The 27,642-nt window shown below is 41.7% G+C and overlaps 1 protein-coding gene across 1 annotated transcript in view; it reads left to right on the forward strand.

Annotated features, from left to right (window-relative positions):
* The window catches only part of RANBP17 (RAN binding protein 17), a 249,739-nt gene that overhangs the window by 144,848 nt on the left and 77,249 nt on the right, over window positions 1-27,642 (forward strand). The window contains exons 17-19 of the mRNA XM_054994554.1: window positions 19,286-19,349; window positions 19,434-19,542; window positions 25,985-26,088. Of these exons, the coding sequence (XP_054850529.1) occupies window positions 19,286-19,349; window positions 19,434-19,542; window positions 25,985-26,088 (277 nt within the window). The remainder of the gene's footprint in view (window positions 1-19,285; window positions 19,350-19,433; window positions 19,543-25,984; window positions 26,089-27,642) is intronic.

Consider the following 27,642-nt stretch of genomic DNA (forward strand, 5'->3'; position numbering starts at 1 on the left):
CTGGATTTGTCTCAGGAAACGCTGGAAAAGAGGAAGCAACTCAAGCCAATCACAGAAAAGCTAGTGACTCCTGGCATCCACTTTCGTTGGAGTCCTTCTTCCGACATATCAGTGCACTTCAATGGCTCTACACATCAGGAGACAGACTTAGACTCAGATTACGACCTCCTGAAGAGCTTGAACATCCAACTGTCCCAGGACTGAATTGCCCTAAATATGCAAGAGAAGCGGCTCCTCAATTGAATTGCTCTGGAAAGAAGACAGAAGACCTTTTGCTGTTTGTCTGTGTTTGTGTTTAGTATAACAGTATTTCCCAGTAATTAAACTCCACTTTGACACAAAAGAGAGAGAAGTAGGGGAAAAATAATAAGATCTAAACCTTGCTCACTTTCCCCCTAGTTTATGTTTGAAACCACAGGTCAGGGAGGAAGTGTTCAATCCCTGCGTCTCTAGTAATAGTTAGGGTCCTGTGTTTTTAGACCTTTGTAGAGGTCTAGTTTTAGTTTGTTGAATATTAAAGGAGTTTATAGTATGTTAGATTGAATCTTGTTGTTTAGTAGTTAAGTGGGTAGAACTTAGATAAGGATAAATAGTGTTTTTACATAAGGTTAAGGTAGTAGAGTAAGATGCTGAATAGTTAATAGTTTATTTGTTAGCCATAGTTAGTAGTACATAGCTTGGAGGTAGTGAACCCAATCTACAAGTCAATAACTTTCTCGTAAGTGTAAAAGTGTACAGTATGGCAATGCCATGGAAAGCAATAACTTGGAATTGCAGAGGGCTTAACAACCCGATAAGACGCAAAAGAATTTCAAATGAGCTGAGTAAGACACGTCCTCATTTCATTTTTCTGCTGGAAACACATTATAGAAATCAAGTCAAGATTGTATTAAACTCAAACTGGTTTTCTCTTTCGTTTCAAGCCCCTGGTACCTCTAAGGCCAGAGGGGTGGCAATACTTATTGCTAAAAATACACCCTTTTATAACGCAGAGGTCCTTGCTGATCCTAAAGGATGCTACATATTTGTTAGAGGCGACTTTGATGGTTCCCCCCTAACTCTAGCATCAATTTATTCACCAAACAGTGATCAATTAAACTTCCTAAGAAATACACTTGAAGAACTTTCTAAATTCCAGAAGGGGTGCTTTGATTGGTGGAGACCTAAACTATATAATTGACTCTTCTTTAGACAGAACTCATAAAATAACTAAATCAAAAAGAAAAAGAGGAGAGGCATCAAAATTAAAAGACATATTAGACTCTTTTAATTTAATAGACATCTGGAGATCTTTAAATCCAGGTGCTAAAGAATTTACCTACTTCTTTGAAGTGCATCAAATTTACACCCGTATAGATTTTCTTTTAGTTTCTAAAACACTACTGCCTCAAGTCTATTCATATGAAATAGGTAGTAGAAATTGGTAAGACTGTTCTTCTGTAACTTGTCTCATCACAAATAGAATCTTGGATGGGAAGGGCCCCAATTGGTCTATGAATAAGCTCTTGCTTCTGAATCAAGGTATTTGCTCTGCACTGTCAAATGAAACTGAAACATTCTTTGAACTGAACAATGACTGTGGTGTAGGGGTGTGCAGGGCCAAGGTGATTCAAATTTCCTAATTTGGATTACCCAAATCAGGAAAAAAAAATTGGAATAAAAGGAATTCTGAAGTGGCAAGCCGCTTCAGAATAGCCGATTCGGAAAGATTCGGGTTTGCTTCATATCTTTCCGGGAGCCTGGGGAGGCCATTTTCTTTATGAATCAAACCAAGTTTGGTGGGGACCTTCTCCTAACTCTCCTCTAACAACTCCCCAAGTTTCAGAACAATTTGACTTTGGGGGGCCGTAAGAAGGTGCCCTATCCTCCTCCATTCTCCATGATTCCCTATGGGGAAAAACAAAGGGGCTTTCTAAGTGGCTTGGGGTGGCATTTTGCAAGCAAAATGCACCCAGTTTTCAGGCGACCTGCTCCTACCTGTCCTACCATGCTCTCCCAAAGTTTCAGGGAGATAGCACTTTTGGGAGCCATGTTATTTCTACTGTGGGGAAGACTCCCACACAGCAGAAACACATGGATTGTTGCTGCCAATGGCCACCGCCACAGTATGGCTACACTACACACACCCCAAGCAGCCCCTCAGAACCAAATCTCCCCCCAACAAAAAACTAACCATCCCTGCAGTAACTGCCCAGCCACTCTTCATTGGTTCCTGTTGTGGGAATATCCAGACTCCCACAGCAGGAACCCATGGAATGTGACATCCATGGCCACAGGTGTAATCCCCCTTTCAATCTACCCCCCCATCAGCCCCACAGACACGCACCCCTAAGTTCCTCACCACCCCCAGAGCAGGCTGACCAGCCACTCCCCATTGTTCCCTATGATGGGAACTAACCTTCACACCAGAGAATAAAACACAAACACACATTGAATCAAGTTCAATTTTTTTATTTTTCTGCTTTCAGTTACAGCATTAAAGGCACATGACACTAGTGTCACATCACAACAGTCTCCTAGACAGTAGTATCACAACTATCCTCACATCAGAGACTCACAAAACACCCAATCACTTGCAAAAACATTTTATTTCTTGGCTTTAAGTTACACATCATGGAAGGCACATCACAACATATCACAACAGTCTCCTAGGCAGTGGTAGCACAACTATCCTCACAGAGAATCACAACACACACACACAATCACTTGCAAAAACACTTTATTTCTTGGAGTTCCTGGGCTGAGGGTGGGAGACAGCATACAACAACAGCAGCACTACATTTATAACCACCACCACCACCCCCCAGCATAACCATAGAGACTCCAAGGGAGCCAAACCATAGTGTCGCACATCCATTCCACCCAAACCAAACTGAACTGGGGGAAACACTTGCAACTTAGTCCAGCAGAACCATTGTAATTTCCTGCAGCTGGGCTCTCAGTTCAGCCAGTGGGGAAACACCACAGAGCAGAACAGTACTTTTCCACAAGCACAACACAATGGCATTTGCGGAGCACGGTTGCAGAGGTTCCCCCCCACCCCCCGCCAGCTTCAGGCTGAACTGGAAACCACCTATGAGGCAGTGTTGGGATGTAGCCTTCATCATCAGCCGGTGACCACCCACACCATTCCTACTAACCCCACTCCTCCCTCACCCCTTCAACAGGAACATTTTAACTTTAACAAAAACATTTTACAACATTAAACAACATTTTACAACATTAAACAACATTCTCCTCAGCAGCATAGCTAAGTTTGGCTGCTACTCTGAGTTTCTTGCTGTGAGTCCCTAACCTAACCAGTCCCTGTCTAACCTGTCTCTCCCTCCAGTGGCAATCAACATTTCTGGAACCTGTTATCAATTATCTGAATAAATTTGTGCCCACAGGGTCTGTGACAGTTTTAGTTGTTTTTTTCCTGTTTGGTGGGGGGGAGGCCAAATTTCAGGGTGCATTCCCTTTGCCACTAAGTTCCACCCTCCTGCTGGATTTCTTTCTACTTCTAAAAGTTTAATGTAGAGAAGAGCGCAATTTCCCAGGGCCTAGACTCGCAGAGGATGCAGGCCACAAGGAGGACTCACCTCATTCACTCTGGAAATCCACTCCTGAGAAATCAAAGAGCTGAGAGTTGACCTTCAGGAAGACCAACTGCTCAACTCTCCATGGGAAATGGCAAGAGCGATGTGGGCTGACAATGTCGCCCGCATAAGAAAACGCGCTCACTCACCACACTCATCGGAGGGCATGAGAGGAGCCACTGCGCCTCGAGGGAGAGGTTCAGCCAGACCTCCTCCTTGGCCCAGTAGCTCAGCGGATTGGTGGACAGCAACTCGCAGGGCTCCGCAAGGTAGTCCCTGACCACTGCCTCCACCAAATCCTGTTTCACGCGACTCACGATCCCAGAGGGGGCGAGGGCCCGCCGGTCCATCTCCATGGACATCCCAGTGGTGGCCGCAGGAGGAGCCTGCTCATAAGGGGCGTGAGAGGGACTTGCAGGGCTGGGCCCCTCGCCCATCCCCTCTGATGATAGGTGTTCCCTCTTGGCCTGCCTGCACCTCACCCGTGCACAGAGGGCATCTCTGGCTTGGGTGAGGTTCCTGTCCCACTCAGCGAAAGTGCCCTTAATGTGCGTGTCGCACATGGTCGCCAACATGTACAACTTCTTCTGCATGAGAGGCATTAGCCTGGCAGCTATGCCCTGCTGCAGCCTTCTCACAAGCATGTGCACCGCCGGAACACTGTCTGCATGTGGTGCGTCTGGGTCCACAAAGGAGGCCAGTGAACTGTATAGCATGTGCACCAGAGGAATGACCAGACCCAGGGTTGCCGAGTCAGACGAGACCACTACAGTGAATTCCTTGAAGGACTTCAGGACCTCCACTGTCTGGGATACGGTGAGCCAATCCTCCAGGCTGAACTCACCCTCCTGCCTCCAAGCATCGCTCTCTGAGAGCCTTGCCTGGAGTGCGGCCTGCTGCTCTACCAAGTGCTCCAGCATGGCACAAGTAGAGTTCCTGCGAGTGACTATGTCAGAAATCAGGCGATGCTCCGGCATGCCTGCCGTGGCCTGCTTCTAGCGCAGTTCATGAGAGGACTTCACACTGTGCAAGAAGTGAGACGTGAGCCAACATTTCTGCAGGAGATACATGAGGTCACAAGTTGCGGGGTCCTGGGGTTCCAGGGAGGAGCCCACCCTAAGCACAGCTTTCACCACTAGGTGAAGTTTGTGAGCTGCACAGTAAATGTGCTTGTGGCTCACCTCCTGCACCACTGCCCTCATGTTCTGGCCATCATCTGTCACCATGCATCCTGTGGTGATGGTGCCCTCACCTATCCAGCCGTCCAACTCCCTCCTCAAGGTGGCCGCAATGTTCTCCACCGTGTGCAACATGTCGAGAACCTCGGCGTGGAGCAAGGCGTTGCGGTAGCCAGCCCAGCGGTTTCCCATCCGTCCCTTCCTAATACTGGACACATCACCCCCACCCTGAAGGTCTTCAGGTTGCCACCAGTGAGCAGTAAGTGAGAGGTATGCATGCTGCACACTAGAGCAGGTCCAGATGTCGGATGTGAAGTGCACAATTCTCCCGGCAGTGCAGGACAACTGTGCCTTCACATGGTCCCTGGCATTCCTGTTAAACAAAGGCACCATGGTCCTGCTCAATGTTGTGCGAGCAGGGATCGTATACCAGAGATAGGCATTATGGAGCAGCCCTTGGAAGCCGAAGTGGTCAGCTAAGGAGAATGGCTGACCATCTACCGCTATCATATTGATGATGTGGCATGTGATAAGCTGGCTCGCCTTCTGGATTCCCCCTCTGGGCACACTAGTGCCCTGCGTACCAAGTGTCTCCATCGGAGAGGCTTGGTGTCCCTGCCCTACAGGAACCTGTGGGGGGAGAGCACCAGAGGAGCCTGCCTCCTTCTGGCTAGCTGGCAGCCATGTGGTGCCACTTGAACTCTCCCCCCAAAGAAGCACCGCCTGGTGTTGCCTCTTCAGATGCTTCTGCATTCCAGACGTGGAGAGATGTTTCACATTCTTCCCACGACTGATCTGTTGCCTACGTTGCTGGCAGTGGGCAAACCGGGGGTCCTCCTTCTCTGGAAGTGACTCCAGATATCAGAGGTAATGGGGGCCCCATGCCACACATGGGGGGCACTTATGGGGCCCCCAGGAGACACCTCCTGTGAGGTGCTTGGGGAAGACACACTGTGTCTCACACTCAGCTGGGCAGTTGGAGATGGATGAGGATGAAGGGGCAGAGATGTGCGCTCTTCCACCACAGTCTCTTCCTCCAGCACCCTCTCCTTCTGCACAGCTGTGAGAAGGCTGCTGCTGGCCTCAGAGAAAACAGGGGAGGACCGCCCAGCAGGGGCTTCCTCCTGCAGTTCCTCCAACATCTGACGGGTTCCTGGGGTGAGCGTGAGGGACGGAAAAGTCACATGCCCCATGTCCATCCCAGGAGACACCACATGCTGCCCCTCCTCCAGCAGCTGGGTCTCAACTGCTGGAGGAGGGGGAGCCTCAGCAGCAGGCCCCCGCCCAGTGCCATCCCCTGCCTCAGACACCTGGGTTGGAGATGGCCTTCCAGCAGCTGCCTCAGGAAAGAGGACCTTGCGAACCCTTTTCCTGTCACCAGAAGCCCGGCTGGTGAACGGCATCAGCGCAGGGGAGGGCTTCCTCTGCTCAGATGGGGGGATAGCCGCAGCATTCCCCCTCCCCTCCACCCCTCTAGACTTATTGCTAGCCTTTCCTCCGGGGCCCCTCTCAGCTTTCCTCTCAGTTATGCTTCCCCCCTTGAGCCTACACTAACTACCAGCTATACGTTGATTTAAAAAATAAAACTTAAAGCCTAGCCCAAAGTATCAATTTATCACCTTTCTACCTATTTCTAAACCTTTTTTTTGGCTCTGTCACTGGAGATGGTCACTTAAATCTTTTTAAAGGGCCCTATTTATGTACGTGAACCTAAACCTACACCAAACAGCTGAATTCTTCTTCAGGAATCAAGCTGGTCCTAAACTTCCATGTTAAGGGAAAGCCTATTACAAAAAATGTGCCCGGCCTGTCTCCAAGGGTGCCAGAGGTGGGCAGGGAAACCCTACTTAAGGGACTACTATTGGGCAGCCTATTTATATTTTCTATTTGAACAGAACCCAACCTAACTCTTACTGCTACAGAAGCCTATTTAATGGGGAAAACTAGTCTTCATTCTCTAATAATTTAATTTATTATTTATTTTAGAGGACAATATTATCAAATGACAGAAGCCTACTGCTAGACACACACACACACACACACACACACACACACACACACACACACACAGCAAAGAAGCAATACCCAAATTAAATTGAAATTAAAAACTCAGGCCCAACCACTTAACCACAGCAATTCAAACCAGAACCCCCAAGCAAGCCCCCTCTTAATCACATATCCCACACACACACACACACACACACACACACACACACACACACACACTTGCGCACACACAAACTTATATAGCAAAGTAGCAAGAACAAAATTAAATTGAAATTAAAAACTCAGGCCCAACTACTTAAACACAGCAAATTAAATCAGAACCCCTGAGCAAGGCCCCACCTGAACCCTAGACCTCCTCAACAGATACTCTTAAAAACAATATCAGTTCCCCAACACCAACAACAGGAAAAAAATTTAAAACACCAACAGGAAAATTTTAAACTGCAAAAAACAGGAATAGGTTCCCCCCCTCAAGCAACAGCAGGAAAAATTGAACTTTAAAACAACACAAAACACACACACAACTCAAACAGGAACAGTATCCCCCCGCTCCCACCAACAGCAGGAAAAAAGGTAAACCCTCCCAAAATTTAAAACTGCAAATAAAGGCCAGCCTCCCCCGCCAAACAAATGCCCCAGCCACAAGCTGCTCACGCCAACAAAGGCCCTCCCACACACACACACACACTCACAAAGAAGCAAGAATTCTTATCCCCCCAAATAAAGATTTTAAATTAACTTTTTTAAAACAATCCCTCCCCTTCCCCCCACCCAGACAAGCAACCCTCCCCCAGAGAAAACCCTGTGAGTCACTGACTGACTCTCTCACCAGTCCTGCAGTCGAGTGTTGGTCAGGCAGGCAGGCAGGCAGGAATCCTCCAGGTGAAGTCCTCTCTTCTTCAGTGAAGTCCTCCAGCACCAGCAGGCCAGCCAACAATGGAGAAAGAGAGTCCCAGTGGAAGTATTCTCAAATCTCTATGTAAGCCAAGGAAAATTGTGGGCTGGCCAAAATGCAAGCCTCCAATTTAAACCCCCTGTTGCATCTCCTTCCAGAGAATCCATTGACTAGAAGGAGGATGCAGCAGTGAGATTGGACACTCCTAACTTTCCCCTCCCTTCTCTGATCCCCCTCCCTCCTTCCCCTTGTACTCACTCACCCCTCCTCACCCTCCCATCCTTTAAATTAGGTGGGAATCTCTGCAGACTTGCTGGCTGCTTGCATTGCATTGCATTGCAAACAGCCAGCAAAGTTCTGAAGCAAATTCAAGCTTCCTACCTTTTTTTACAAGATGAGAGGAGGTTTTAGTGAGTCACTCGCTCCTTCTCCCCCTTCCCTCTCATAAGAAAGTGCAGGAAGCTTGATTTTGGCTCAAAACTTTGCCAGCTCTTTGCAAATGCAAACAGCCGGCAAAGCACTGCTCCCGGCTGCCCCAAAGCGATCTGAATCGCTTCGGAAAGCTTTACTTCTGTATTTCGAAAGCAGGGCCAGCATGCTGGCCCCCATTTGGAAATACCGAATCTTTCTGAAGCGGGCCCGATTCGGGTTAAAAACGCGATTCGGATTCCCAAAGCGCACATCTCTACTGTGGTGTAACTCTGGACGTAGTATGGGACGCTTTTAAAGCTGTGCTCAGGGAAATTTATCTCATTGGCCAGTGCATTCAAATCCAATAGGCAAAATACTGGAACTCAAAACAAAAATTTCCATTCTGGAAAAAAGACATATGAGATTTAGAGGCAAAAAAACACTTAAAAAATTGAATATTGAATGTAAAAAATGGGAAGTATTAGAAACATCAAAAATTCAAAAAAACCTACAATTCTGGCAACAGTAATTTTTAATGAAAACTCCCAGTGCTCTTCGTTGTCTTCATAGGAGAGACAAACATGGGGTCTTTTCTAATATGATACACCAGATAAGAAACACGCAAGGCAAACTAGTTGTCACTACAAAAGAAATTGTCCAATCCTTTAGGGATTTCTATCAAAAACTTTACCTATCTGGCACCCTTGTTGTAAACAATATTAAAAAATATTTATCTGATACTAACTTTACCCCCAAATTTTCCCAAGACCATCTAAATTTCATGGGCCAACCTGTTACTACAGAGGAAGTCTTGGCTGCCATTCAAAACCTAAAAAATAACAAAACCCCGGGGAGGGATGGGATTTCTATAGAATTCTACAAGAAATTCAAAGAAAAACTGGTGCAACCCATAGTTAACACATGTAACCGTGTGTTGTTAGAAGGCATAATGCCTCAATCATGGAGTGAGGCCAAGGTCATAGTGCTTCCAAAACTAGGTAAAGATCCTACCAAAACAGAGTCATATAGGCCAATCTCTATTCTGAACCACGACCTATAAATTTTTTCTAGCATCCTTGCATCTTGCTTGAACAAAATCATACTAAACTACATCCATGCTGATCAAACAGGATTTACACCAGGCAAATCGTTGTCAGATAATATTAGGAAATCGTTGAATATAATCAATTATGGCCGCCAAACAAAATTAGAATCTGTCATATTAGCACTAGGCACAGAAAAGGCCATTGACAAATTAGAAATCCCCTATCTAAAACCAGTTTTGAAACATATGGGCTTTGGCCCTAACTTCCTGAAAGCAATTGAAGCCCTATATAGACGTCCAATAGCCCTATTGAACATAAATAATTTTAGGTCAGAGGACTTTGTCTTAACTCGAGAAACAAGACAAGGTTGCCCCTTATCTTCTACCGTTTGCCTTATCCACTCGTGTCAGCCATCTGTAATGAGCTCACAATAAAAGGTTTCACAATTAGCACAGTCACTACCAAGTTAAGCTTATTTGCAGACGATGTAGTTGTCTATGTCTGTGACCCTGTTTCTTCCCTTCATGGTCTAACAAAAATCATTCAAGATTTTTCCGACATCTCTGGGTTTTCCATTAACCACTCAAAAACAGATCTTTATCCTATTTATCTGAAACCTCAACTGTTATTAAAAACAGTAACAATAGGTAATATGATCTGGGAAAAGAATAACCACCGTCCAAAGTGTGTGCACAGCAACAAACTGATAATGCCAATCTTGGAAACATGGGACCAATATAGGCAGAAACTTAGCCCCACAATATCCAGGTATGCCTCCTTCCTGGGGCAACACTGGTTCCAGCCAGGAAATGATACCTCCTTCAGTGCGGTCTGGAGGAAAGAGAATATAACAAAACTAACAGACATTGCCTCCCAAACTGGTCTGCTAGGGAAAGTAGACTTAGAACACAAATAAAAGCAGAAATTACACTGGTATAAATATCTGCAACTGAAAAATATGGCAGAAAAAATAGATCTCTCAGCAATTATGAACAAACCGTTAACGGAATTTGAAACACTATTAAGCAATACTACTTTCCAAAAAAAAGGGTCAATAGCCAAGCTGTATAAAATCTTACTAAACATTACAACTAAAAAGCAATTAAACTGTCAAATCAGATGGTATAAGAATTGTGGAATTGATCAATCAAACCCCACGTGGGAAAAGATTTGGTCCTCTTACACATTCAACTCAAATGTAAATGTAATGAAACTGCAGACATACAAAATCATTCATAGGTGGTATCTAACCCCTAAAAAGCTATCATTGATCTCCTCATCCTTATCCCCGTTATGTTGGAAGAATTGCGGACAAGACGGTTCCTACGCCCACTGCTGGTGGGAGTGCGATTGTATCTCTAACTTTTGGAAAGAAGTATTAGGCGAGATCAAAATAATTACGGGCTACAAAGTCCCTCTAGACCCCAAAATCATCTTCCTAGACCAATGGGAAGATTCAGCAATCCCAAGAATCAGAAGAGAGCTTATTGCAATGTTTTTTGTTGTGGCCAAAAGTGCCATAGCTACACTGTGGAAAGTGAACCAAGCACCGACGACTGAGAATTGGTTTGATAAACTTTGGAACAACTTTATTCTTGAAAAGATAAATGATGATTTATATAGAGCTGAACATTTCCCTAAGGAAACAAACTTCACTGACAAATGGTTTTCCCTTTTTACCTATATAGAAGAAAACAAGCTACAACCAAAATCAAAGATTTTGCAAACAGTAACTAACTCTGGTTATTTCGCAATATTGATACCTACATATCAGGTCTAACTATTAAAAGATTGTGGTGTATTGTTGTGTTCTTGCCACTATAACGGATAGTTTCAACTATGTTTGATGAAGATATATTTGTTGAATGGTTATTCGGTAAAAATTGAATAGGTGGTCCCACAAACAAACCAAATTTAAAAGCAATGTATATTTTGCTTCTAGTTGTAAGGTTAAACAACGGCAGTATTTTGGAGTTAAACATTTGTAAACAACTTTCTTGTTTCTCTACGACATTACCTTCTGTATTCACTGTATACCTTTTAACGTCTAGTGCTGTTTATTATTGTTTAAGATAAATAAATTTTTTTAAAAAAAATTTAAGATTTTTCCGATATCTCTGGGTTTCCCATTAACCACTCAAAAACAGATCTTTATCCTATTTATCTGAAACCTCAGACTCACAAAATAATCTCAGAATCCTTTCAGTTCAAGCAGGTGACCAGCAAATGGAGGCATTTAGGGGTCAACATCACTTTGGAGCTAAGGGACCTTTTTGATTTCAATTATACACCATTATACAATAAAATTAAAAACACTCTAAAAATTGGGAACAAATAAACTTATCATGGCTAGAAAGAATAGCACTGATTAAATCAACTATTCTTCCACAATTTTTATTCCTCTTTCAAAATCTTCCAATTCCTATCAAACAAAACGAATTGAAAGCTTGGCAAATGAGTATAACAAATTTATTTGGTCTAAGAAGAAACCAAGAACAAATTTTCTTTTTTTAACACGCTCAACTAAGTTAGGGGGAGTGGGCCTCCCCAACTTTAACATGTATTTCAATGCAGCACAATTCAAAAATATCTTAATCTACGCTGCTGAGGGCACCAATAAATATTGGGACTATATAGAACAATTTTATGCATCTCCCTCCCATCTAAAAGAAATACTATGGAACAACCTCAAGGATAAGCCAAAAAAGACATTGACCAATCCTTTCTTATCACTTACCCTTTCAATATGGGACAAATTTAGGAAGATACTGGCCCCAGGCATCTCTCCAGCCCAAGCCTTCTTAGGACAGAAATGGTTTGTACCAGGAAAAGCCCATAATACTTTTAGGTTATGGAGAAACAAAGGGGTCTATAGATTACATGATATTATCCATAATAAGCAAATATCTACATTAGCTCAAATAACCATGAAACTTGAAACTAGTGTTCCCTGGATACAATATCACCAAGTTCATCATATGGTGGCAAAACAAAATCTCCATACTTTAATGGACAGAGACCCTACCCCCTTTGAATCCCTTTTGATAAAAAATAAATATGCAGCCAAAGGAATGATATCATTTATTTACAAATTGTTAAACAATACAATTTGGACAGTGCCTACAACACAACAAAAAACTTGGAGCGTAGATTGTAAAAAAAGAACTCAGTGACAACAATTGGAATTCAATTTGGTCATCAGATCTGTATGCATCTAAGACTTTAAACATCAGAATACAAACCTTTAAATTAGTCAACAGATGGTACATAACTCCTCTGAACCTATACCATTACAAATCCAACAGTAATCCTAAATGTTGGAAAGGTTGTAAGGAGAATGGCACTTTCATCCACTGCTGGTGGTCCTGTGTTAAAATACAAACTTAACTGGGAAAAGATAACAGACAATATTGCAAAAATGACAGGGCATAACATACTGTTAAACCCAGAACTTATATTATTAAACTTCCGGAATAACCTTTCAATTCCACCACTGAGGAGAAAGCTGATATCACTGCTATTATATGCAGCCAAAGCTTTAATTGCTCAAAATTAGAAATCTGATTGAATTCCCTCAATTGCACAATGGATTCAAAACTATGGGATGTTATGATAATGGATAAGATCTCTGAGCAGCTAATCCGAAATGACAACGCCAACTTACAACCTTGCTTTTGGGAAAAATTGTTTCCTTTTTTTTATTATGTAACTAGTATTGCATCACCACATCTCTCTTTGCCAAAAAAATATTCAGATTTTGTGCTCTACTAATAATGTATAATTCAGCATTGTACTTTGACTTTCCTTCAATGGACACTGCTCTAATTATGGCTGGTTATTGTTCTATTATTAAGATGTTTAACTTGTTGGTTGTATAAAATTAAATAAAATGTCATTAAAAATACTTCCTTAAAAATTCTGATCAGAGATTTAATTTGTTTCCTGACTCAAAGTCTGCAAATCCGTTATCCCTTCTGAGGGTGAATTATCATAGTAAATGTGAATGAAGGACTGGTTAAATTCACAGGAGACTTTGCAGGATACTTTTTGGGGTCCATTTCTCCTTCACTTACACTTCATCATCTTAACACATACACCCCGTTCATAGTGCTACATGTACTAACACATCATTAACATTCTACTTTCATGCATGCATAACATTCTTACACATAGATCGGTGGTTGACCAATGCTACAATAATGATGTTTGTTTCTTTGTTTCCCTGTTGCACCTCTTCCCGCCCCGCAGTACATAACCTTACCTATATCTAGTTCTTGTAATGATGATGGGTGTTGTTAACTCCTGAGAAGTTGTGATATTCATGAGTCTTCCATGGCTGAGAGAGTGTGGTGGTTTCAGTAAAATGAGGCCAGAGGTCCTATAGCCAATAGCTAGGAAGGTTTAAATTAAGATTGCAACCTGTTTGTTTACTCTTACTTTCTAGCAAGTCTACAGGTGCTGTCTTTTGGCACTTAGCACTGTGCTAAGTGCCTTAATATAATGTCCTATCATTTTATAGATTGCAGTAAATTACCAGGGGAGAAGGACCTAGGCAGGCAAAAATATGATGATGCATTCCTTTGCCCCTCTACTTTACCTGAAGATGTTCTCTCTGAAATTGTCTCACCATCCTTTAGTCATGCACATGTGCGTGCACACACACACTGATACCACCCCATCACGGATGTGCATACACCCACAAGCCCTCTCTGCCACCTCTTTGCATCTGTCGTTCTGCCATGGACAGCTACGATGGTGCAACAGCAATGGCTTCTGGCAGCATTGATTGAGATCACTGGGATGCTTGATGCTCACTTCAGGGCCTAGAGTTGTCTAAACATTTAAGCAGTCCTGGGCTGCTTCCACACACATTGGATAATCCACTTTCAATACTCTTTAGTGAACATTTGAAACTGATTTTCCATGTATGGAACAAAAAATCCACTTCAAAAGGATTGCAAAAGTGCATTGAAAGTGCATTATTCAACGTGTGTGGAAATGGCCCTTGTCTGTGGCACAAGCAGCGTGGGCTTAGATTGGGCTGTTGAGATCTCTGACAACCCCAGCAACTCCACAACATCCTTCACTGTGCACTTCAGGGGGCAGGTCCAGCTGAGCATTCAACAGGTAGCACTTGTGTGCACTTCTAGTTTAATAAACCAACTAACTTCAAAAGATGGTAAATGTGTAGTGAAATGCTTCTGTCTTGGCCATCAGATACAATCTGTACATGTGAAAAGGCTGTATTAACCCTTGTGACAAAGATGGAAGAGAATAAGTTATGGTATTGCATCACTAAAATATTAAAAGGGTAAAAATTATTGGGTTTTTTTTCTTGATATTTTCTTGCACAGAAGTGTTCAATAAACTAAAGGTCAACAAGAAATTTTATTTTAAAGAGCTTTGTTAGGGTAACTTTTTTTCTACCAATAAAGGTAGTGAACATCTCATTGATAGTTCTGTTATCGGGAGGTCACAGTCTCCAATCAGGAGGTTTTATTTCTCTTTTTTCCTGAGTGCAGCTTACCCCCATCACAATAATTCTCTGCACATAGATGTAATTTAGAACAAAATCTAAGCATAAAATAATTAGTAAAATATAGCAAGTTTTCTTGATTGTGGACAGCCGGCTTGAAGGGAAAGGTATGCTGAAGGGTGCTGTGGCGAGTTTCCAGGTTAAGAGACTTAATACAACTATGGCACTGAAACTGGAAATACTTCTCTATATCAGCCTGTACACTAGCGTAGAGTGAAGAGATCACATTCAGCCAAAATGTAGAGTTCCCAGTGTGACACAGGTAAATATACAGCCTTCTTAGGGCTGGTTCACTCTGAACATTAAACCAGGACTGAATCCAAGTGGAGGTTTTTCAGCAACTCTAGCTGCGCAACTTTTTATGTTTTTTTCCTCTGTCATCTGATGATCAGTTGTAATTCTGGGAGCTTACTAGGCCCCACCTGGGAGTTGGCAACCCTAGCAGAGAACCATGTCAGTGCCATTACAACAATGGGGAGGGGGTGCAATCCGTATCTGGTATGCAAGGGGGAAATGGCTAACAAGGTTGAAAAAAAGATCATGCTGTGCCGTGTGAAATCTCCGTTGCCAGCGTAAACTGAGCACTAATTGTACCAGCAACATGGTCCACAGAAAAGCCATCTTGTGTGGAATCAGCCCAGGTTTAGGGAACAGATTTGTGCATCTCTCCTCTGCTTTACCACTTCTTGCATGTAGATCCTGCCTTGGTTTAGGTTATTAATTCTGGTAAAAATGAAACCAGGTATATTCCTAAACTGGCTTTCAGAAAATCACTTTAAACTCCTCTCTGATTTCCTTCATCAAATACTGTGATTTTAAAAAACTTATAAAACACCGTAGTTTAAAGAGTAGAAAAGCATAGATCCCTTTCCCAAAGAGTTTACAGATTAATCTGGGTGGAGGGAAAAACAGAGAGAGAGAAAAGGCAAGAGCAAACAATGGATGAAGTTAAGCATACCCATTTAGGGTTAGTTTCAATTGTGGATCAGGTCTAAGGGGCCAAGCTAAAGACTTAATGGAAGAACACAACTTTTAAGATTGATTAAATGAAACCTAAGATACTTGAGATGCTGAATTGTTTGCTCAGTTCTATCCATATGCGTAGTCTAGATGTAAGCATGCTTCTGCTAGTTAGGGTAGACAGCTAGATAAACCCACCTGTCTTAACGCTGTATAAGGCAGTTTCATTTGTCCACATGTTCTGGGTGATGCCCCACTCCAGCCTATCTTTATTTTACATGAATTTCTGTTCCCACCTTGAATCTAGGTGTAAACATGTCCATAGTGTTAGCCATCTCTCTTTATCCATCCTTTCCAGAATAAGCTATGTAAGTCACTTTCAAGTTGACAGGTAACTTACTGTGTTATAGAAAGAGCCATGATATGAACAGAGCTCCCAATTTGTATGCAAAATTGGCATTAGCTTTGCCAATGAGATGGTTTGGAGGGAGGGAGCAACTTTGAAATGAACAATATTTTGAATAAATAAAATTCAATTACTATATTGAATGTTTTTGACCCCCCCTCCCATTATGAAAACTCTATCTTTTTCTAGTTTCTAGTATCTATAAGGCGCAGCATTATAGAGCTAGCCGAAATACCGTTTCACTTTACTCTTATGTGTTAGTATTAGTTAGGTTTAAAATTGTGTTCTTTGGCAAATGAAAAAAGAATTCAGAAGTATTAAGACACCCACTTTTGTGCTGGAATTTAATATGCAACTTTTTATTGGAAAATAATCGTCCTTGTCTGGCAAAATCCACCATGCAATATTTCTGTTAGTAGGCATAATGTAATAAAGGCAGGGAGGGCTATTTATCACAACAAATTTTGAGGATTTCAGGATTCTTTTTATTATTTTAATATATTTCTTTGGTATTAAATCAGAAAAATGATAAATTACACCTGTCGAGACTGTTTTTCTTTTTTTTTTTTGCTGGGAAATGATGTACAACCCAATTTTGCTGGTCATTTTGGCTTTTAACAATGAGTAGTTCTCTTTCCCTCCCCCTTTTAAAAGCTTAGCCAATAGATTTTTAAAGAAGAATACTGAAGTAATTCTTATTTCTTCCATATGAAGTGTTTATAAATACTTCCTGGTATTGCAAACTTTGATCTTTTAAACATTATGTTAGTTTTTCAGAGCAACTTGGGGACTGTGCTGTTCTCTTTAACACCAGCCAATTCTGATAAGGATTGAGCCCCTATGGTAGACTAGGCTTTCGTTGTATGTTGGAAGTGTGTTTTTAGAGACCTCGTCCAGGGGGCCCAATTTCAGCACATAGGGTACATTAAATTGTGATTAATTTGAAAGGCTAAAAATAATTAGTTTAATTTAAATGCCTGCCCATTGCTTCATTCATTCATATGCATATAATTTCCTTTCCAGAATCAAGCTCTATATGTGCCTTGAAATTGGTACTTATCTTTTATTATGCATAAGGGTTATTTATTTCTACAGAGGTTCTGTAAGTTTTTTTAAAAAATCATAATTTTAGAAAAGATTAGACAAAAGAGCAGAAACTGGGGAGGGGGGAGTGTTTGAAAAGATAAAAGGCAACAAATGATTTGTGTAGCTGTCTTTGTTTTGCATTATTTTAACAATTATTCCAGGCTTGCATATTTAGAAATATATTAGCCCAATTTGATTTTAAGGCTCGGTTATTTGAATTATAAATCATTATGTCCCTTCTAGCTGATCAGTCATGGAGTAGCTTTGAATTCATTTACATAATGGAATGTGTTAGTGTTCCCTTTATGTCAGTGCAGTCATGTTGCTCCCTCATGCCTCCTCTGTTGTTTCTAATAATTAACTTTATCATAACATTTCATGCCACAAAATGTATAGAGCTGCATGACAGTGAAACAACTGACCATAAAGTCTCTCCACAATTCAGGCGGTCCTACTTCCTCTGTATTTAAGTTTCCTATTTTAAAGGCTTTCTTTAGATTTGAAAGAAATATATTGTTAAGTGACAAGCTCTCACATTATATAGCACATAATCATTTTAGGTTAATAACTGATACCCAGAATGGCCCCCTAACAATAGTTACATGTGATTGGTATAAACTCAGCTGGCCTATCTGGAGACTTCTGAAAGGGAAAGTATGTTATTTCAATAATTGATCTGCAACTAGTGGGTCACCTTCTGTTGGATTCCATCCAGATCTACATGGGCTGTGCAATAGGCAAAAAAGAGCTATGAAGGGGTAGAGGTGGAAAGAGGTAGTGTGTGTGAAAGTAAAAATAACCACAATCAAGACACACTTGCTCCTGGACTGTGGACAAGATATAACGAGAAAACTCAAAGTAGGTTGCAGGATGAAATACAAAGTGTTTCCTGGATCCAGAAAGCTAAAATCGAGTACCTTGAAAACTTTGCCACTCACCCCCAGCTGCGATGAATGTCCGGTTGCAGACAAAACATTCTTAGCCAAGACCACTTTGCTGTACAATCTAAACACTTCACATATCTCCCCCCACCCCATACTCTTCAACAGTTATATTTTATCCACAAAGGTTGATTTATATGATATACCTCAAAGTATCTGCTGTTGTCCATACCATAGAGTTAAGTGCTTAGTGCTACATAATATGTAATTTGAGACAGGATTTCTTACGTAACTTAATGTAACAAACACAAAGATATGGGACAATGTCAGGACTATGGTAGCTCTTTCCCTTTCTGCTATGATTGTTTTAATCAAAGAAGTGATTATTTGGTAAACTGTGATGGGGAGATGGGATGAAAATAAGTGAATTTAGGCCCCGATCATCGAGGCCCAGGGACATATGCAAGCTGCCTGTCACCTTTGCATATGAAGAAACACCCCCCCACACACACACACACACCCATACAGATAATCAAGATGTCAGCTTTGTTGGGAGGATGAAAGATAAGTATTGCCTAAATTTTGGTAGCTGTAGCTCTGATCTGAATGGCCCAGTCCAGTCTTGTTACATCTTGGAAACTAAGCAGGGTTGACCTGATTAGTACTTGGATAGGAGACAGCCAAGAATTGTCCAGGATTATTACACAGAGGCAGGCAATAGCAAACCACCTCTGAAAGTCTCTTACCTTGAAAACCCTACAAGGGTCACCATGAGTTGGCAGTGACTTGACATCACTTTCTACCACCACCAGATTTTGATAGTTCCTTCTTCATCCCATCAATGACAAAAGTTGGCCTAGCAAGATACTAGTAACCATTTCAAATGAGTCTCCTAAAGCTCTTTATACTGCCTGGTGTTTATATGTATATATTCTCCATTTCTGTAAAATGATCTAGACCATAGAATTTCAGGTATAATTAGCTGCTGTTATTTTGTAGCAGCCTTGCTCTCAGTATTTGGACTGTGGCCATCTGGTGTTTCACTGTTTCCATCAATAAGGGTTTTTTAAAAATATCTCCTGCTCTCTCTTCCTCTCTATGTAGAATATTAAGTATATTACATACTCATTTGTGTGTTCTGCAAAACATTTCTGGCCAGTATTTTTTAAAAAGTTTTTAAAATGGGTATCCTTTAATACTCTGTAGTTTGTTTACAGTCTCTCAGGACTATAAGAATAAAGTTATGTTTGTGATATTCACACTATTGGCTATATAATGTTATTTCCCTTAACGTCAGGTACTTATATTCTCCTTAAAAAACTTGTGAAAATAGATGCTGTGAAGTTCATGCTGCAGAATCATACGGTAAGTCTTATGAATTTGTTTCGGTATTCAAAATTCACTAGAAGTTTTAAGTGATTTTAAATTTTATCTCCTTTTCCCCATCAGAGTAAACATTTTCCTTTCTTGGGTGTCAATGATAATTACTGTCTGAGTGACCTTCGGTGCAGAACGACATTTTATACTGCACTCACGCGCCTCCTCATGGTAGATCTAGGTAAGGGCTTGTTTACAGTGTACCTACATTGTCTTCCTGAAATGAGAAGATCTCTCAAGACTTTTAAATAGTAAGTAATTCCTGACAATGTTGATATTTGCTCATACATCAAAATAATGCTATGCCAAGCAATAAAATATATTTATGGCAGCATTTGAGGTCTTTGGTCCATTGAAATTGTAATTTAGCTACTGGCTTTGGATTCAAAACTAAATGCACTTATTAGAAAGTCAGTCTAATTGAACTCAAGGGAGCTGACTTCTAAGTAAGCATGTTTAGGATTAGGCTGTTGGGTTATAAGAGCATGAGCTTTGGACGAAAGATCAATTCTGTTTCCACCAAGGAACCCACATTCTGGTCAAGTGTTCTGTGCCAAGAATGAAGGGCTGGATTTAAAATGTTCTTAATTTATTTTCATTGATTGTAAGTTACACTAAAGACCTGTGATACTTCAGTATTTCAATGTAGCAGTGCTTTATTGAATATCAGAAGATTCCTCAGCAAAACGAGGTCTCCAGGCAGCTCCCTTATCACAAAGGAACAAGAATAGGAAAAGTATGATCTCTAAACCTCCCAAACAACCCTTGGAATCTCTCTGGTGAAGAATGGGAGCTCTTGGTAGAATCTTTTAAAAGTATATTGTCATTGCTTTAAAAACTTTGAAAACATGGAAGGAAAAATCTGCAAAGGATACTTTTATGAAATAATCATAATAATCTTACAGTTTTTCAATTATTCTTATCTGAATATACTTGGTAGTAACAGTCATAATATTGCAGAAGTGCAACATATCCACATACTGGAGATGGGCATCAATCCAACTGAAGATGATGATATGTAACACAGTTCTAACATATACTCCATGGACTGTGCTATTTATTTTGTAGATTTATTGGGGTTTTATATTCTTACATACACATGCAAGTTTTAAAAGAGCCAGTGTGGAGTAGTGGCTAGAGTGATGGACTAGGGTCTTGGCGACCCGGGATTGATTCCTTGCTCTGCCATGAAAGCTGTCTGGGTGACCATAGGCCAGTCACATACTCTCAGTCTAACCTACCTCACAAGGTTGCTGTGATGAAAGAATGGAGGAGAATAATGTAAGCTGCTTTGCGTCACCATTGGGGCCCAAATGAAATTTAAAAAATGACACTGCCTTAAATTAGATGTGATGGGATAGCCATATTTGCTCATTTGCCCTGTTCATATATAATAGGAGAGACATCTGATGTTGACATCAAAAGATGGGTAGGGTGAGGGGCCATTGCCCAAGATCTTCTTTTTTTCCAAATTGGGCTCCAATACAGGAAGTGAGCCAGGCTGAGAGAAAAATGCCTTTGATTGACAGAATGTGAAGTAGTAAGGTGAATGAGAACAGGATTCAGTTTCCCTCCAGTGCACCCATTTGAGTTAAAAATTGGATCCCATTATCATGGGATCAACCATAGCTTCCTTTGTCATATCTTGTTTGGCCCTAAGTTTGGTCTTGATGTAAGAGATGTGAAGCAGCTTGGTAGTTGGAGGGGTCATCCATAGTATAGATTATTTTTTAAAGAGAATCTTAAACTACCTTCTTAAAAGGAAGTTGCCAATCATCCTTAACTTGTTGAGGCTCTAATAATCCTCTCCAGGGCAGGACCAAACCACTCACAATAGGTCTTAAGAAGCCAGGATGGCCAAGAGTCTAAACTATGTGTTTGTCTGCACAACCCTTGGCTTCTTATCAGCGTCTCAGAAGGACATAAGCAGAAAGCTATCCAAGCAACTGTGGCTCACTCTCAGTTCCAAATAATGAAAATAGGCCTGGAATTCTACTACTGCTTTTTAAATATGCCACTGCAAGCTGCGCATTTCTTTGTTTTCGGCTGAGAATGTGAGCCCAACAGACCCTGTAATACTGTACACAGATACAGTGGGAACCAAGAAGGCGCTGTTCTTTGTTACCTTCACCCCATATCCCTTTCAGACGAGAACATTGGCATAATTTGTCACATTGATCACAAATACTTTGATTGTGATGTCTCAAATTTATCCATAAACCAAAGAGAACTATATCTTGGAGGATAAGGGAGAAGATGGCTAAAAAGTATTGTATCAGTAGCCAAATGGTTCTTTTATTCCAAAGGCTACCTAGGCTATCAACAAGCTACCATAGAAATCAGTGAGTAAATTCCACAGACTATTCTGGAAATCCACTGGCTGTGTAAATCTCCCAAGTGTCTCTTCCCCCTCAGGTCCCATGTCTTGAAAATCCACACTCTGTAATGGTCTGATCCAGGGCTTTTTTTCAGCTGGAACGCAGTGGAATGGAGTCCCAGAACCTTTTGAAAATGGTCATATGGCTGGTGCCCCGCCCCCTGATCTCCAGACAGAGGGGAGTTTAGATTGCCCTCGGCACCGCACCGCGGCACGGAGGGCAATCTAAACTCCCCTCTGTCTGGAGATCAGGGGGCGGGGCCACCAGCCATGTGACCATTTTCTCTGAGGGCAACCCACTGAGTTCCACCACCTCTTTTCCCAGAAAAAAAGCCCTGGTCTGATCCCAAGTGTGACAACTGCATCCCTCATGCTCAAATGGCCAGTGTAATACAGTAAATCCACATGTTACATGCCACTGTTGTTTGTAACGGCACACTGGTATAGCTGAGCACTTTCTATGAGGGAAATGAAGTCTTGTGCCATCATCTCAGTGTGGAATCCCTTTGAATGCCATGTTGGGGTAAAGTTTAAGTGCCGTGCCAAATGTCACTCTCTGGCATCTCAGCCGGGGAGTTCATTAGATATTGGTGGAGCTGATATGCCATCAAAATTTCCAGTCTGTCCCTAGATTCTACAGTGGGACATGCTTTTAAAGCTGCATAGGGTGCCTCTGAAAGGGACGGATATCTACCTTGTCTTCCCAGATACCATTCCAGGTTTGATGCTGCCCAAAGTATCCAGCTAGAACCAGATAAGCCAAAAATTGTTGTCTAGTTATCATCTACCAGGCCTCAGTTATGCATAGCATAGGTGTGGAGGGAGGAGTTTCTGTTTTCTCAGTACCAGTACGTATTTATTTCTCTTTGTGTTTGAAGAGAGTGATGTGCTGCTTTATTGTACCCAAACACTGAAACAAATGCTGAAAATGAGCCGATCATTGAAATCTATGGCAGTGATCTGCAGTGATCATTGAAATAATGAGAGAGCAAGAGAACTGCAAGAAATGTGAATGGGGGAATAAATGAGTGATAAAGCCATTGGAACAGAAAAACTTCAGTCTGTAGGGACAAACATGGATGTAAGCATATGGGCTTAGAAAAGTTAGCATTTAGTCTGGAATTGGTTGTTTTGATTTTTCATGGAATAATCTTGTTTTGAGTACGGGGGCAACAGCATGCAAGTTACAGTTGCGCTCTCTCCCTCTTTCTCTCTCTCTCCCTCCCTCTCTCTCTCTCTCTCTCTCATATCATAAAAAAGAAGTGTTCATGAGCGGGATGTAAACGCACTATGGAGTTCAAACTCCATGGTGGCGCCTGCTTAACATGCAGAAAATGACAAGGATTGAACTGGAGAGTAAAAGTTAGTGGGAAGCAAGGCTATAAGGCATTCCTGCTTGAATCCTTGGACAGCTGCTGCCCAGCAGAACTGAGCTAGATGGACCAAGAATCTGTTTCATTGTAAAGTGTCTTCATATTCTTGATTGAATAACAGTGGCTGAAGGAAAACTGCAGTCCTCCTGACTGAAATGGCATAGACTGTGGAGTGCCAGTCAAACAGTAGGCTTCATTAGAATGCAATACAGCTGTAAACAGAAGGAACCGTTTTTATCATGTTGAGAGGAGACAGAAAAGATTTTTTGGGTTCTTACCGGGAAAGAGGGCACCAGTGAGATCTTGAAACTAGACTAAGGTTGTTTCTTTTCTGCCATATAAACACAAAGAAGAGGGCAGATCACTAGATGTTGATCATGTTTGCTATTTTTTTGTCCTCTTCAAAGGAATATCTGGCATTTTTAAAGGCAAGGCAAATGGTAATTTCTGCTGCCTTAACTATAAACAGTTGCCCAAAATTCACTTCGTAATCTGTCGTTTTACTGCCGTTCTTGTGTCACATGGCTCTGATGCATGGCACAGATACCTCTTCTTATGAGCTCAGGAAGCAAAGTCAAACCATGTATGCCAAATGAGACCATTGGTCTATCTAGCTCAGTCTTGTCTGCTCTGACTAGCAGCAGATCTCCAGACTCTCAAGCAAAGTGTTTCCTAACATCTGCCATTTGAAATCCTTTCACTGGTGGTGACAGGGACAAGCCTTTGTGGAGCAACGGAGTCACACCCCTTCCCTAAAATGGTTCGGTTTGACTCCCAGTCTGTTTTCTGTAGTTTTGTTTCCAAGGCTATTCTTTTTTACTGCACTTTGTTCTAGGTTGCCTGGTTGAAATAGGGGAAGCACAAATATCATAACAAACACAAGAAGGAATAAAAGTGCAAGACAATATACTTACCCCACTGAGAGTGTCATTTATTTGAGTACACCCCGTGTGAACCTCCACTTCGTAATTAATGGTACTACACCAACTAATAAGAGAAGCCTTTTGCTTGTTCAGCATCTGAAGAGTTTTCTATCTATACGGGATTCTCTAACCTCTGCAGAAGTCGACAGCCCTCAGTTATTCAGCATCAAGATATTTTCATGATTCTCTGTTCTTTAATCTGTTCTTTTTACACTTCAGCAAGCTAGATACTGAAGGAATGGTCTTCAGTAGGATAGGGGAATTGGCTCCCCTTCTGTTAGCAAAAAATTTGTATGGATACAACCTTGTATTTTTTTGTTTAACTTGCCAGTCGGACACCTCCTACTGTTAATCAACCTAGCTTATACAAAAGCAATATCAGAGACGTTTAATTTACTACTTAAAGAGTCAGATGCCCAACTCCAGTTCTGTTGTGGTGTACCACATGCTTTTTTGTTAAAAGGTTGATACCTTGCCCCTCCTACATTTAAGGCAGCTTTCTAACCAGCCACTTTAAAATACAAATTTTAAATGTCTAACCGTGAAATCAGGATTTAAACAAACAAAACAGCAAAAGAATACCAGTAGATCCATATAAGAATAACCAGTAAGATACAAACAGCGTACAAATGTCCTGGGGGAGATGGGAATCTTATACTCTCTGAAAAGATAGCAGGGAACCTCCCTGGGAAAACTTTCCAAAGAGGCCAGGGAGAGGCTAAAACCAAAAAAAGGGGCCCAGCCTGACTGGGGTGGTTCAAACCTGCTGGACAGAAGGCCCAGATAAAAGAAGGTGGCCTGACGACAGCAGTAAGCATGGATCTTTACTAAGGGAGAGGCAGTCCTTCAAATATGAAGAGTCCCAAGTACTAGAGAGTTTTGTATGTAAAAACCAGCATCTTTAAGCCTGGAAACAAATAGGCAACAGGTAAACCTGTTTTAACTTTGACATTATATACTTGTAAGAGTTTGCACCAGTTATGCAATGAGCAACAGTATTTTGCACCAGTTTCTGAGTGACCTCGCGCGTTGCCTGCTCATCTTACTGCCGTAGCACTAAATCTTCTGCCTGGCTCTTTAGATCTAGGAATTACAGCAGGATTTCCCTTCTGCCTTTCTCTTTCTCTTCATAGGGAAAGAGCAGCATTATGAGATGACAACCATGGTTTGTTTTTGCTTCCTCCTAGTCTTGAAAACCAAGTTGGGCCATGCTACCGAGTAGACAGGGTGACTACATGTGTATTTGTTTCAGGAAAGAACTGTGCGCAGACAGGCTGTCCTAGATTGACAACTGAGTGTGTGAGGCGAGGAGGGTCCCATGAGTTTCACAGTTCCTTGGACCCCAAGTGCCCTGTCCTGGACTTGTCTCTCTCTCTCTCTCTCTCTCTATTTTTTTAAGGCACACATTTATGAACAGATGTTGCTTTTGAAAAAGAAAGTCCACAGTATAAGACATGTTGATCTTTGTTGGAACGTCCTGGTCTTGGCGTGCCCAAACAGTAGTAGTGTTAAATGAGAGAATACTAGGGATGGGAAACTGAGACTTTGAATTGTTGTGAGAATAAAAACAGTATGGCAAACCGAGTTATTCTGACTTGTATGATAAAAAGAAGCAGAGCATTTCCTTATTACTGTAAAATACTAATAAGAAAAACAGCTATAACTACAAGAGTTGTTAGCAAGACAAATGCCATCAGGGTGAAAGAAACCATAGCAGCCTAAAGCGGAAGCATAAAAGGAACCCGCAATGGTCTGAGTTACTAGGCTGGTGATTTGAAAGCGGATATTGGTGTCCTGTTTAGACCATTTATTCCATTTCAAAACTAAAGGAATACTGAGCTTCAAGTTTCCATCGGTCAGTTGGAAGGTTTTGTTTGTTTTTGCAAGGGGGTGCAAGGTTGACACTGCTGCTTAATATGATTGGGTTTTCTCTCTCTTTTTCCCCCACAGGAGAAGATGAGGATGAGTTTGAAAACTTTATGCTCCCCCTGACAGTTTCATTTGAAACTTTAGCCCAGATATTCAACAGTAGCTTTAAACAAGAGGAAGCAAAGGTAGGCTACTTTGAACCACGGGACAAAACTTTAGACCAACAGGAGGAGTATTTAAACACCACATTGAGCACCAGTTAAGTACATGAAAGTCACTTCAATAGAAGACTGTTAAGCATGTGTTAGTCTTGGCTGGATCTTTGCCCTTTCCCCTCACCTTAGATTTGTTCTCTTCATAATATAAAACGTCAACACATTTACGCTACTTCTGCTCTTCCTGCATGGAGGGTGGTAGGGAGTGGAATCTCCATTCTGAGTGCCAGACAAGGAGAATGAACAAGCGAATACAAAGAACAGTGAAGCCAGAGAAGGCTGGGCGCCCAGCACTTATTTCATCTATTTTAATACATTTATGTATCACCTTTCTGCTATTGCACTCCAGATGGTTTACATTTCAAAACAACTGCCCACAATACAATACATTCCAGTGAGTAGGCAGGGTAGAGATAAGCAATAGAAGACAAGTATTATTAACGCTTTAGAAATGACAAAATGGAATGGCTACTTCTTGGGAGGGGAGGAGCCACATGGCGTTTGCCCCCAGGCAAGCCAACAGAGGGCTGTCTTACCTCTACCTCTGATGCAGCTTGATCCCCCCCCCCCCACACACACACACTTTCAAGATGTCCTGTTCCTAATCTCTGCTTCTTCTCCATATGATTTTGAGTAATACAGGAGCGTTCACAAGAGGGGTTTATGCGCATGCATCCTAAAATGCCAAATGCTGCAGGTGAATATTTTGGGTTGCGGTGCCATGGAGAAACCGCTACTGCATTTGCATTTTAGTTGAGAGTCTTGCAAGTAAAGCTGGAACGAGATATGATACCAACCCTTCTCGTCCACATCCAGTGCCCACTTCTCTACCCATAACAACTTGAGAAGTGACATCATCACCCCATGCATTTTATCAGCCCTGCCTTTGGTGGCAGCCAGAATGTAGCAGGAGTGGAGACATAATGCTGTGTCCCATATTTCCCTTGCTAAATGTTACAAGGGGAGAAGGGAGAACTGGACATGGGGTTTTAGTGTTCTTTAGTCTGAACTTCCGATTGCTATTTTTGACTAAGATGTAACACAAAAGGTTAGTATCTTCTCCTTGTGAACATTTGGCCTGTTGTCTGTTAAATACTGCTTCTTCTGTGGATGCTCTTTTCTGTTTATTTTATTGGGGTTGGGGGTATGGATTTGCAGAGATGCTGAAATATAATAGATAAAACACTGTATGCTTAGAACATCTCTTTCCAAACAAGAATTTAATATATAAATCAGGAGTTTATTAAATGGCTGGGCATATATGTATAAATAGGAACTGGTCTTGAAGTATTGCGTTCTTAAACCGAACAAAGTGATTAGGATAACTGATAGCTAAATAAGGTTTTTATGTGCCTGTGGGAGCCATATTAGGATTGATTTGACAAGTCAGTTCAGCTGTGGCAACAGTCATATTATCTCACACAGCATTATGTTTTATTAGTAAAATCCTTAAGTGTAGCAAGCTGTTTGTGTCAAAACAACAGTATATTTTAGGGAGGAAAAGCCTTGCTAAGTGGAAGCTGC

Source organism: Eublepharis macularius, chromosome 1 (genome assembly GCF_028583425.1).
Source record: "Eublepharis macularius isolate TG4126 chromosome 1, MPM_Emac_v1.0, whole genome shotgun sequence".
NCBI classification, from domain to species: domain Eukaryota; kingdom Metazoa; phylum Chordata; class Lepidosauria; order Squamata; family Eublepharidae; genus Eublepharis; species Eublepharis macularius.